Source organism: Euwallacea fornicatus, chromosome 20, assembly GCF_040115645.1.
Source record: "Euwallacea fornicatus isolate EFF26 chromosome 20, ASM4011564v1, whole genome shotgun sequence".
Lineage (NCBI taxonomy): Eukaryota > Metazoa > Arthropoda > Insecta > Coleoptera > Curculionidae > Euwallacea > Euwallacea fornicatus.
The window spans coordinates 1,577,681-1,591,510 of record NC_089560.1 but is presented as its reverse complement, the minus strand read 5'-3'; the positions used below and the strand labels follow the sequence as shown (position 1 = coordinate 1,591,510).

The following is a 13,830-nucleotide window of genomic DNA, read 5'->3' as shown; positions in this document are numbered from 1 at the left end:
ACACTAACCGAAACACTTGCTCTGGTTGGTAGCCCGGTCGATGAACACCTTAGAACTGATGACATTCCCGAAAGGCAAGAACATTTGCATCAGTTCGGCGTCCCCAAATTCCTGAGGTAAATGATAGATGAAGAGATTGCATCCCTCCGGTCCGGATATCGAACAGCCTGAGGGTCAAAAAATAATTACAATATTTCAGTTTGAAGCCTGCAAAGGTGGACGACCGGTCTAGTCCATGGTTTTATGTTCTAGATTTAAGTCTTTTCACATATCTGCAGCCTAAGAATGAGTCTTGCAGCGAACCCGTGAGACCCCCTTTATATAATCTTCATTTGGAAGATGACACATTTTAGAGATGTGACTTTTTTAAAGAAACTTTTGACCCTTTATTGACTCCCCAACTAAAACGTTAAGGGTCTGACGTAATATTTCAGGCAAGGGCCCGGATCAGCGAAACGCGCTTTAGTCAATCGGGCTGATTTGCAACGGATCATCCGAAATCATAACTGCAGGCCCGAAATCGTTAAAGTTTTTCTCTTATATGACGGAAACAATGTACGGAAATATTATTCCTTAACATGCACTTTCGATGCATCAATTTTCAGAGGAGTTTTGATCAACACATATAGAACACCATGTTGAAATAAACATGTTCACGTGCAGTAATATGGAAGAAAGGAATGTGAGGTATACTTGCCTAGATTGTCGATAATACGGTAAGCTGTAAAAGATAAAACTGTTATACTTCGACAGTTAAAATTCGACTATAACGTGTGAAATATATGGCTCTAGGAACATCGAAACTATTTCACTAATATCTATGGTGGAAATTTTTACATATTTTACATTTCTTTCTTCCAGTGCCTCCTGAGTAAAGAATATAGAGGATAGTACCATTACATACAACAACTGGATTAGTAACAATTAAGAAGGGAGAAAAAGAGCTAACACATATTTAACATATAAGATGGATCATGTAAACATTGGTGAGGCACATAGACAATACTTAAAAACAGAGATGCAACATTAAGTTTAACTGATATTTTACTGAGAAGTTCCACCAGAAGATGACAATAATTCTCGTTGGAAATTCCAGCTTTAATGCACATAGCACATCGAGCTAACAACCCGAAAGTCTGCTTGTTACAAAACACAATAGAACTTTTACTATTTTCCAGCTTTAGTGGCTCCCACCAATTATTTTATATTATTTACGTAATTAAATAAAGCCAGCGCTACCGCAATGTATAAATTATTTACCAGGTATGACGAGGAGTTCCCTAAGTGCTTGAGGGAATATTAAAACAGACTTTTGGGAAATTAGTTGAGTAGCCCATTCTCCAAGAACTTTGCACGCTTCCACTTCAGAATTGCCTATCAGTTTATGCCATAATGTCCCTAAAATTAGTATCAATAAAAAAAAAAAACTATCACTATCTCCTATCGCTTCCATGAATGGAATAAATGCGATTCTGATATTTGCCTAAGCAAAAGAGGGATTCTGAGAGAATGGGCTGCTGTCAACAAATTAAACTAAATTTCAAAGGGTAAGTGACTACTCATGTAGCTGATCTTACCTTCTCTCTGGGCAGGAGCTATCGCTGAGACAGGCTGAGGTATTGCTTGGGGGAATTGGCCATAAACGGCAGGGTAAGCTGCTGAACAAATAACATAAAATCACACTCATACCATAGTCAGATGCGACAATCATGCTATGCATCATTCTTCACATTGAGTTTTAAAAATATATTTTCGGAACAACCTACACGACATCTAATAAATAAACATAAAATTCTAATAAAGGATCTAACTCCGATGTAGAAAATTTGTACGAACGTTTCAAACGGTTTCAAGTTTGCTATAAAACTGGGACAATAAAATGCTGATGCCGGAAATATTCCATTCTGCATAAATTTCTGTGATCTTCAGAGATGAATTTCCTTGGCGAGATGAAAATGAGAGGACAAATTCCTCAGTGTTACTTTCTGACATTCTATAAATAATAAACTAATTACATAAATTTCGTTCTTGCCAGTCGTGAAAATTAAGATTAGAAAACAATGTTCACTAAGCTCAGTCGACATTATTCACTTCACGTTATCTATTACAATTATTAAATTCAGGTTAGTCTAGGCTATTGATACTAAAGCTAAATTGAGGTAATTCATTTCATGTCGGCTTATTTGAACTCTACTTCAATCGGTCAATCTACGTCGATCTAGGTAACTATAAGTACACCAAGGTTACCTTGAGATCATTGAGTAGGGAATAAATTCAATAAATCTAAGTCGCAATAATTCTGATCACTTCAGATCATTAAAAAAACGGTGCGGTTAGGTCAGCCAAAACATCATAGTGGTCACTTTGGTCAGGGTCGCGCATTTTGGACCTGTTTCGTAAAAAAATCGTCTTCACAGATTGTAAAATTTTTCTTGATATTCCGTAAACCGCAGAAAATTTGGGCAAACGCCGTGTTGAAAATTTAATTAACCTTTATTAAAGTTAGCAACATGTTTCGGTTCATTTAACTGGGATTCTAACTCTGACGATTTAAGAGATATACTAGGACAATACCTGAACTTTCCAGGTTGGGCCCGTACACTACAGGGGGAGTCGAACAGAATGGGCCACACTAAATTGCAGCTACTAGACATCAAAATGTTGCGACTGAGCTCAACACGACTTATGCAAATGTCGCTGGTTTAAGAGATAAAGCGTATTCAAACTTTAAGTTTTCTTATGAAATTTCGCGAAAATTAATAAAGTTTTGATAAGATGTATTTGAAAAATCTTATTTTCATGTTTTTTGGCGTGAGAATCACAAATTTTAAACTTATATTGACGTTGATCCTCGAAGGCGCTAATTTCGTCCTATTGTTTCAGTACTGTAAAATGTATTATTTTATCTGTTGAGCGACGCTTAAACGAATCAAGAAGTTAGAAAAACGCTCAATTTCGCAGATAAAAAATATTCTTGGTTAATTCGTCCAAATCTATCGGTTTTTAAGTTGTTAGCATTTAAAAGGTTGAATGTATTTTCTCATGATTTGTTTTCATTTTTTCTTGATTTTTTAATTTTCGTTCTCTTCCGGAGTTACATCAGAGAATACAAGAAACCACAAATACATTTAAAAATAATAGGACAATTTTGTTTAAAATTGAAAGACATTTAAGAAAAAATATTTCAAAATTTATTGCAGTAAGTGGTGGGCATTTTCAACATTTAATTTAATGCTGCACATTATTACCATTGCCAATAATTGTTATAGTTGTTCATTGTATCTTCGACTTGTTTGTGCATTTTCATTCTTTAAGAATAAAAAATTCAGCAAAATACATTAAATACATAAAAACCGATAGATTTAGACGATCCAAACAAGAGCATATTTTCTCTGTTCTTTTGAAATCTCGACTTGTTTTAAACATGGGTCAACAGATAAAAATTACATTTTAAATTACTTAAATAATACGGTGAAACTAGCACCCTCAAGGAGCAACGTTAAAATAAGCTTAAAATTCCTACTTCTTACACCAAAAATATAACACTTTCAATTTTTATATTTATACTATCACAACTTTCTTAATGATTAAAAAATTTTAAGATAAAATTTAAACTTTGAACACGCCGCATCTTAAACCAGCGACATTGATATAAATCATATTGAACTCAATCACGATATTTTGGTGTCTAGGATCTCCGGTTTATTATTTGCCCATCCTTTCTGGCCCATCCTGTATATAAGCGTATATCTTCGGACATGTACAGCATGATGTGTCTACCCACGTTGTATGCACACATATCTGATGAAGCCGGCAAGTAAAAACACGTATTACCGACACCTTCTCTTTCCCTTTTTACTTCAACGATAATTGATTTTGCGGTATTTCCCCTAACTTTTCCTACTTCAACCTTTGTCCGTACAATTTTTTCCATTACTATTATTATAATGACATTGAAGTTTCTGAATAAATTACGATTTACTTGGTATAAAAAGCTACTAAAAGCTACTAAAAAATCTAGCAAGTTAGTGCAGGTTGCTGCGGTCAGTTTAAAGCAGTAAAGTAACTTTCACGTAAGTCAGTCCAAGTTGATAATTTGCAAAATCGTGATTTGTTCAAACAATTCGAATTAGCAAAGTTTTAAACACATTAAGTTTCGTTATTCCTTTGAGCGCCGGTTCTTCAGTGCCCTGCTAAAAATGCTCTTAAAGTCCTTTATATATTCCAGGATACCAACCGTCAAAGAGTTTCTTTGCATGGCACAAGTGTTTCATATCACTGTCCGAGGTCCACCTCAATTGTTGGTTCGCTTATATATTGATTAGACTGAGGGTGCCACAATATTATACAAATTATTAACTGTTAAGGATGAAACATCCTTCCATTAAGAGGAAAGTCGCTTTAATGAAGACTGAAGTAAAGGGTTGAAACGTCAGCATTTTGTAACTAGAAGGAAGTTTTAATTAGCAGTCCCACAATACCATAATATATCCTATACTAAGAATATTATTTTGTGCTGACGCCATTAAGTTTTGCATACAGGGTCTCAGTTTGAAAACCTCCCGCCCTTCTCATCTCGTAATGGGATAGATATTTTAAAAATCGCCAGAACACGTTAACTTTGTTATCGAGAAGGGACAAATTTTATATAGAATCCTCTGCGACATTTTCAATCTCTTACCCTGTAAAGCCACCCTGTCAAATATCTTAAACGGTACAAGAGGTTAAGTGATACATCATTTTAAAGGGATTTTAATGTCGACTACTGACTTATTATTTGTCGATACGAATATCGAAAGAAAACATGCATTAATTACTGAGGAAAATGTTTATCAACCTAATTAATTGCCTCGGTCATCGAAAAGAAACATCTGCAGGGTGTCTCAGGAACTCTGCTACAAGGCGATACCTCCGTTATGGTCAGAGATATTCGAAAATGTGTTGGGGACTAATTTGGTTTGGTAAAAGTACGAAAATATGCACGAGGTTCTATGTGGAATAAGGGAAGTTGACATTGACTTCTTATATAACCGGAAAGTAGTAAAAACGGTAATGCCCCACCGTATTCCATTTTATCAAACCAAACAATTTATCTCCAAAACATTTTCGAGTATCTCTAATCGTAAAGGAAATATCGCGTTGTAATTCGGTTACTGAGACACTCTGTATGTACAATAGGGCGTGAATCTATTTCTTGTAAATTTTTGTTTGCAATTAAATGTCGTTTTGAAAAATTTTGACGTTGTCTTTCTTGGATTGTGCTGGGTTGAAAACGGGTGAAAATCGTACTTTTAAAACTCGATTTTCTTTCCTATATCTGGGAATATCGTCTTGGTTATGTTCAGGTCTCCAAAGCCGCAAGATCTCTGAGTTGCATACTTGGAAGGAACTCAAATTGAATTGGAGTAAAAGTTTCGGTGAGTGAAAAGAAAAAAGTCATGGGCGGACGTGAAACCGTACAGTACAGTGCTTATTGTGTTGAAAATAAATTGCAACTGAAATCTCTCCTCTTAATAGCCGTGAAATGGCAGTTTTTGTCGACAAGATTCCAAAACGATCTTAATTCCAGAAGGTTTATTTGCGGTAAGTGATCGATGTTCGATGATTACACCTAATTAAACTTAGCTTAATTTTATTTTCTACGTTCGTGATCAATCTAAATAGTTATTGCCACTGATTGTATGTCCTTTTTTTCAGGAAATAAAATTGATTTTTTTTATGCGACAAGTTTCAACTGTGTACGCATCTACTTCGAATCGAAATTAAGATTTCTTAAGAAAACAATTGAAAGTAAACTCCAACTGTTTCGAAGATTTTCAATATTTAATTTTAGGAATTAATATTAATTTATTTTATCCTACAGGTTTCAACTATGGATGAAGATTGGTACTATTAAAAACCATCGCTGTTCTATTTGCACATCTCCCTTGCTTCCCATAAATAAAAATAATTTCAGTTCTTTTTACACACAAATTATTGTAATAAATTTTAACTGATTTGAATACCTATTAACATCAACTGGCACAATAGGTAGCCAATAATATTTTCTTTTTATAAAAGTTTCCATAATATGGAGAATGGAAAGCCCTTCAAAACTATGTATCATTTAGCCCCCTTTACCATATAAAATACTTGAGAGGGCTGCTCTGTGGGGTCAAGCATAGAAAGACGTGCAGTGCGTTCTATATAAAATTCTTCTCCCTGGATAAAAAAAATCGAAGTGTTTCGGAGATTTTGAAAAAAATTTATCCCGTTTCGGAAAGTTTTTAAATTGACACTCTATGTGTTTAATTATGTTTAAAATATTTTCCGATAAATTACGAATTACAAAACCAAAATATTTTCTAAAACTTCAAACCGTTTGAAACTGTTAATATCGGAACGCCATTAATAAAAAATATGCTTCAAATTTAATATAATTTAAACATAAATTTTCATGAGTGCAGCAAAAAGTGCATAAAGTTATATGCCAAATTCGGCCTAAATGTTATGTTTTAATGCATCCATTAAATATTATAAATTGCTTGATTTATTGGATTTCCGATGGAGTTTACGCATTTTCACGGTCCATTAAATTCCACCCCGACAATGATATTTGCAGTTTCCGAATAATCGAGCAAACCGATTTTTGAAAATTACGCACGCAGGACAATTACTATGCAAACTTCGTATTAAAACAAAATCACACGGGAACATAAATAAAAAATGGAACATCTATAGATTGTATAAACAACAACCACATTTCAATAAAGCACCTATAGAAGAATGTTTGATCAAGGGAGGACTTACCAACACCGCTGACGCCATATCCAGGCTGCATGGCTTGGAAAGCTGCTGGGTGCTGGATGGCCGCTTCTCCATTGGGCAATCCCTGGGCTGGAATGGACAAGTGCAGTGCATCTGCAACACGAATTTGAAATGTATTTCTCATTGGACGTCAATTTCGTGGCCTGGGTGCATGATTTTTAAAAATACTTACGCGGAGGGAAGGTTTGAGTGGGAATTCCATTAGTATAAACGGTTTCCTGGCCATTTACTTGAGGTCCATTCGGCGTTTGAGCTGCCATATTGAAGGTGGGCATGGTGGGGGACGGCAGGCTTGGAATGGCCCCGTTCACAGGTTGGCCGTTTCTGTCCACCGGGGGTCCAACCTGAACGTCCGCGTATTCGGCAGCTAAGAAAATATCCCCATGTAAATCGACAACCTTAGGTGAGTAAACAATTTAAATATTCCGATGTTCGATAAAACCCCAACGGTCAGGATCGTCTATCGGTGGTTTGTTTGCTCTAAATCCGGTGTTTTTGCACCGTTAAACAAGTTTACAATGACATTTTAAGCGTCCCCGTTCCGAGTCAACATTCTGGAGTTGCTTGTTTACACTGAGGTATTCATTTGTTTGACGTACTCGTGTGTGTTATCGCCCACATACCGACTGTTTCAGGTAAACTGGCGACATCAAAAAGCCGATAACTTCATGAAAATGCAGGCTTAACAACATGTAAACTTGGAAAAAAATTAATTACCTGATGTAGGAGGCGCCACTACACCATTTCCAATTCCATTGATTCCATTAATTCCATTAATGGTATGAGCGGGTAGTTGAGTAATGGCAGCCATAGGGTTAATGTAGGTCCCTTGTGCAGTCGCTGCTGCCATAATGGCGGCTTGCTGCTAAAAGCATTATCGGTGAAAAAATACATATTAGCTCTTTATTCAGAGCTAGAATAATATCTGGACTCCTGGGCCACATTATTGAGGTGCAGAGGGGAAAAGCCAAAACAGTTCGAGAAATTCGGAAATAATAATTAAAATCAATAAAAATATTTATTTTGCATTTTGGCAGTGATCTAAGTTATTTCAAAAATCAATAATCTGAAGAGAAAATCTATACGTTTTGATCTTTACATATCACCAATGTCGACTAAAATTTCTCTATTTTCGTGATTTTCAGTGCGAGTATCTGGCCCGCAAAATCTATAACGCCTCCAACGAGCCAATGCGTAACAAGTAAAAATAAATATAGTTTGCGATTTATTTTCAGACTTGTACCGAATACAAGACCATGTACTTGACCAACGCAACGCACCAACTCATCTCAATGATCAACTTAGGAATTTGATTTCCATCCACTTAAACCTGGTTCTAGCGAAAATGTGTTTACCGCGAAGTATCCCAACCGAATTCTAACTATTTAATTACAGAAAATTGCTCTATTTAGGCAGATCTAACAGAAATTTTAATTTGCGGAAAGTACTTAAAACTTTGACCACGAACGAAGTAGGCTGAATAAACGTATAAAACTGCTGTTTTAAACTTTCCGAAAGCTATTTAACTGCTCTGAACGCTTTTATAATTGAAACGGTTTAAATTTCTGGGTTGTTTTGGAACCGGACTGGAATCTGTACTGATAAAACAAGTATTTGATGTTTATAATTAATTTCAGATAAACGTTGTGGTTGGAAACTCAAGGGGTCTTCAGGTTTTCCTATTTTTTGACGGGTTAATGTTATTATGAAAGAATGTTTAAAATTTTGATAAATTAACTGGCACAAGTGCAGCAGTTATGGCAAAAGCAATTTGGCCCTTGTGGAGACATCGAAATTTATTTCTCGCTAATTAAAGCCGCATAAATGTTTAGCCTCCGCTAATTAACGTTTAGAAATGCAATAAAATTAACTACGAAATTACATCCAAACATAAAGTTTACTGTTGCCTAAGTGCTTCGCGTGACGGTCAGAATGTCTAATAAACTCCCTTAAGCCCCTTTGGGAGCAGGTCCATCTGTTCCTTTATATCGCCCTGCAATTTACCTGTTCCGTCCAGCAAAGAAAAATAGGTAAACTTCTCGGCAGTTTAACTTAATAGTTTAAGTAACGAATAATGGGTACGTACTTGTGCATACGCTGCTCCATAGCCTCCAAACTGGTTGAAAACGAATGGGTTGATGAGACTCATATTTCCAGCCATCTGCTGCATGCGTCTTAGTTGTCGTTCTTTCTCTGTATCGGCGAATTTTACTACCAGGCTGGAAGAAGCTCCCTGCAAGCAAAAGGTCCCAGATATTAAAAACGTCTTTTCAAATCACCGCTAGTCAGGATAATAAAATTTTTGGGGCGCAGTCGAGGAGTCTCGAGATGAAAGAGACATTTATACGAACCATAACAAAAAATATGGAAACGCTAAGTAGGCAAAATGGTTGAAAATATTTCTTGAATATCAAAGATGCCTTGCGAAAGAATATTACGTTCACTTCGACAAATGTTTAGCACAACGAAACCTTCAAAGCGGGGCGGTCTTTTTCTTTTGATGTCGAAAGCTTTAGGCATACTTTTTATACGATCAGAAAATAAGTCCTTAAATTCGCTCCGATCTCAGCATTATTAATTTATTCCTGGCAATATAAACCTCTCCGATACAGTCGAATAAAACCTAAAAAGGCCGTAAAAGTTTTATCGGCCGCATAACTCCATATCTGAAAAAATGTGATCTCAAAAGTCTAAAAAGTAGTTTCGGAGTAAATCCCGCACTGATCCGTTGGAGCAAATCAATTGGCTTCGGATCCGAGGAAAGGATGATAGGGGAAAATTCGGGGCCATTGGGAGGAACAATCCGTCTTTGACGAGGGCTCATTTACAGGACCGGAGTTCTAGCCGTTTAGTAGATTCTACGATCCGTATCATTTATGTCTTTTCATTGTAAACGCAAACGTACATATCTGTTCGAATTCGTGGCGAGAGTGTTCCTTTTGATATATTTTAGATGTCTGTAATTTTTAGATTGTTCCCATTAAAATTTGTTAAATTGATTGTGATGCGAGGGATTTTTAAATCCAACGATAACGCAGTGCTAGATTTAATGTCTTTAAAGTTCATTGTAACTTGACTCCGTAAAGTACTGGTTAACGCTAACTACTTTTACGTGTTACGATAATGCGCCTTTTATTTATCAGCTTAAAAGCTCTAATATTTTTCTCTTTATTTACTCATTATCGGCCTTGTGTCATTCGGCATTGTATCATTATTGTTATTTATTCATTATCGTTTTTATACCATTAACGGTTTTCTATAGCTATTTTCTCCGCCAGAAAGAAAAGTATAAACAAACTATGAAAGATAGATAATTACACAAAATAATATCATGTCTAAGGGTGTAATTTGTACATTGGTATTAAACCTTAAAGTGAACTTTTCGCACATGAGTTAGAATTAGTCCTGAGGACTCTAGCATGAATAATACAGTTCGCCTGTGTACTTGTTTGATATAGTATAAATGAAATTCTAAGGCAAAAAGCTGTTATTTGGTTGCAGGCGGAAACAACGTTTCTTGTGGGTTTTTAATGCATTGACTAAGTAGCAACTCAGATTGAGAGTTTTGGCGGATTTTTATAACTTTACATAGACGAGTCCGTGCAATGATTACATAGATCTTTTGATAAATGTAGCCCATCTGTAAATAGAAAATATGGGTCAAACTGATCCAGAACCGCAAAAACTAATTTTCTCGTCGCCCGGGAACAGTTCGAGATGCGCTTCGCTCTAATGGGCGAAAGTCCTTTCATTATGTTTAAGCTCATAACGTTAGACTAAGTCAATGTGTACAGGGCAAACATTAGACCCGTCGGCTTTTGTGATGTCTGTCTAATGCCGACCAGACTTGCTGAAAGCCGAATCTGAACACAAATTTTTAAACGCCGACAAATTAATTAAAAAGTTAGATGAAGTGGAACATTCGGACAAAAAAGCGCGGAGTGTTTTCATTAAGCGGACGTCAAGCCTTAATGAGACACCTCTACCCAACGACAAACTACGTAATTTCACTTAGTTTCTCATTAAGTTGTCACTTATTCAACCCTGCAACCCCAGCATAATGTGTACACACTCCACCTTTATACTCCCGTAGCCGAGATCAACGACAATTGACGTTGAGCGTTGCCATCAAAGATTTCCATTAAACGCTTCGTTGCTGGATTATTAATGGACGCGTTGTATGATGAAATTGACTTGCCATAAAACCATGATAAACTTTAAATTGGAATCCCTTTTACTGGCAAACCGTATTAATGAACGGGGGATAATCTTAGTTAGGCGAGTTCGAGAGTTTTACGAGTAGTTGAATTTTTGTGATAAAAAAAAGGGTCATGGAACTATGAGATTGCTTGAATCGACTCTCTATCATTTCAAGCAGATTTAATCGGAAACAGGCCTCAAAGGGTCAAATTAATCGGCTTGGAAATTGTTTCAATTGTTTGCAACTTTAGTTGTAACTGAAAAGGGTCAGTCTAGCCTTTTGAAGAGCCCATTTAGTCTCCTACGTACCAAACCATATTTTAACTAGTACTTCAATGATTAAACATGTCGTTTATCGACAGAAACACCTCTCTTTTGATCATTTTAACCAAGTAATGGTTAATTTAATCCAATCAACTGATAGGATGTAATCCATGGCTAATGAGAGATAGAGGTGCACGCGTCAATACGCATCTGTTCCCACGTAGTTTCATGTTGTAAAGGTCCCCGTTCTAACAATTAACTAATGTTGTTATAATTTTCTATCCATATTGTTTTTCCATTCAAATCTATGAATACTGTAGTGTGCTTTTGCCAGACAATTTGATAATTTTCACATGTCAAAGTGTATTATAGAAAAATTATGAATCGGAAATGGAACAGAACATACAAATTAACCCTCTTTCAATTTGAAAATTTCAAAGGGGTTGTTCCCACAGATAGAGAGATGACATTGGGAAAACAACTTTTTCACCAAATGATATCCCCTTCTCGGTCAAAGTTGATGTGTTTTAGCATTTTTTTTATTAACAAAATACAGAAAAAATATTCAGGCTGGACACTTTTCCCTGGAACACCCTGTATCATTGTAATTGCCTATGTCTAGGAACTGTTAATATTCTGACATCACATTAAACAGATGAGGGCCTATAATTGAACATAATACTAAGGTAGCACGTAAGGTGTATTTCAGTTAAAGGTGACCATCAGTCGAAGTGTCTCTGTTACTTGTGAAGCTGCTGCATTTCGTTATTTTTACTTAACCGATTGTTTAACCTTTGTTTGAAAAACATTTCATCTATCAGTGAGTTATTGACTAACAACTGTCGCTTCTTATCTGGACATTGAAAAGCCGGTCCTTAAATGCGAAGGTGTTTCAGATCACCGCTGTTAGTTCGACTGGTGGTTAAGGTTAAACTTCGGTCAAAAAAATAGTTCATTTGCCAGTTAGATGCTAACTGATGGTGCTGCCTAATTGAGCATTGAAGCCTTCGATAATGTTAGAATAGTCTTAAGTAATTTCATAAAAATCACACAAACTGGTAACTCGGGCGTGAATAATAAACCGAAAGGTCTTCATATTCCTGAAAAATTACTGAACCTGGAGCTTTTAACTTTTTAGTTCTTGTAAAGACTCTTGCACACAGCAGTAACCTTAAGTTTCAACTTTATTGAGCTATGTTTCTTGCAATAAAATATGTTGTAGAAGCTAGAAATTTATTGTCTACACATTCTCAGTATTTTTGTTATAAATACAGCCTTTACATGGAAGAATTTCTGGATATATGTCGCATGCTAACTCGTGCTGTTTTTAAGTGGACGAGGGTTATCGGGGATCAAAAATTATGAAAAATAAATAGAATGTTGACACCACAATATCACGATGTTTACAATTAACAATTGAGATCAGACCGATGTTAGGGAGCTTTATAAACAGTAAAACTGGTGTATTTTACGGTTGCTAGAACTAATGTTTCTTTACTTTCGGACATGCAGCGTTAGTATTATTTGTCTTTCAGAAGTTGGCACAGTTGCAAACTATTTGGAGTTTGAACCATGTCGTCAATTATAGGTAGTTCGGGGAATAACAAAACTGGTGTAATTGTCTGGTAAGAGAGCATATTTTCAGTTTTCTCACTTGTGACTTCGGAATTTGGGGCCCCTGCAATATAACAAGCAGTGTCCCAAAAAAACGGTCGAAGCTAAATCAGGTATTTATGAACCGATTATGATGAACTAAAAACAAAATAAAATATTTTTCAGGCTATTAAGTAACGTCAAAGTTGATTTTCTAAAATCAATTTCTTCTGCTCCAGGTGTCAGCTTTAGTATTTCAATGGAACTCCAAATTTTTTTAACATTTCAGAATATTTTTCGAAATTTAGTGATGTATAACAAGTTAATGTAGAAACGGTTTTTAACTGAAAAAAATCGAAAAATTAGGAGAATGTAAGTCATGTAACCATTCGTATTGTAAATTTGAACGTTATGAGTTATCTAACAGTCTGTATCGTCATGGAGTCACCTGCGTTATTTTGTGATCATCTGCGTTTCATTCCATCTCATCAGATTGTATCATTTTGTATAAGGGCGCCTGGCGCCATGGATAAGTGGCGCTCGTATGATATCCAGCGAGAAGGAGTAAGATAAAGCCGCCCTTAATTGTTGGCACCACATCATTTTTTCCCATCATTTTCTGCGAGCAGTTATGAATTACATAACTTATTAGGTCCAAATTTGGAATAAAGCTGGCTTCATGTTTCATATGGTTCAAAATTTTCAAATTTTTTCAGTAAAAAATTATTTTAACATTCATCATTAAAGCAGAAGAAGTTAAGTTGAAAAAAAACTTTGACTTTACTTAAGTAGTCTGAAAAATGACATTTTATTTGGTTTTTAGTTCATCAAAACCCGTTCATAAACAGCTAAGTTACAGCTTCTTCCGTTTTTTTTAGAGGCACCCTCTATTGTACTGATTCCTGCAAGTACATAAACGGGCAAAATAGAGTATTTGGCAAAAGATAGAACTGTCCTCACTCTTTC

At 35.8% G+C, this 13,830-nt stretch overlaps 1 protein-coding gene across 24 annotated transcripts in view; it reads right to left on the bottom strand.

The window, feature by feature from the left end:
- The window catches only part of bru3 (bruno 3), a 457,921-nt gene that overhangs the window by 12,430 nt on the left and 431,661 nt on the right, over positions 1 to 13,830 (bottom strand). For 18 of the 24 annotated variants that reach the window (XM_066294016.1, XM_066294022.1, XM_066294027.1 and 15 more), the window contains 7 exons: positions 8,894 to 9,040; positions 7,525 to 7,672; positions 6,980 to 7,174; positions 6,790 to 6,900; positions 1,578 to 1,658; positions 698 to 721; positions 9 to 167 (listed from right to left, as the gene is read on the bottom strand). In XM_066294016.1, coding sequence (XP_066150113.1) covers positions 9 to 167; positions 698 to 721; positions 1,578 to 1,658; positions 6,790 to 6,900; positions 6,980 to 7,174; positions 7,525 to 7,672; positions 8,894 to 9,040 — 865 coding nt within the window. The remainder of the gene's footprint in view (positions 1 to 8; positions 168 to 697; positions 722 to 1,577; positions 1,659 to 6,789; positions 6,901 to 6,979; positions 7,175 to 7,524; positions 7,673 to 8,893; positions 9,041 to 13,830) is intronic. The other 6 variants (XM_066294017.1, XM_066294018.1, XM_066294020.1 and 3 more) reach the window with 6 other exon arrangements.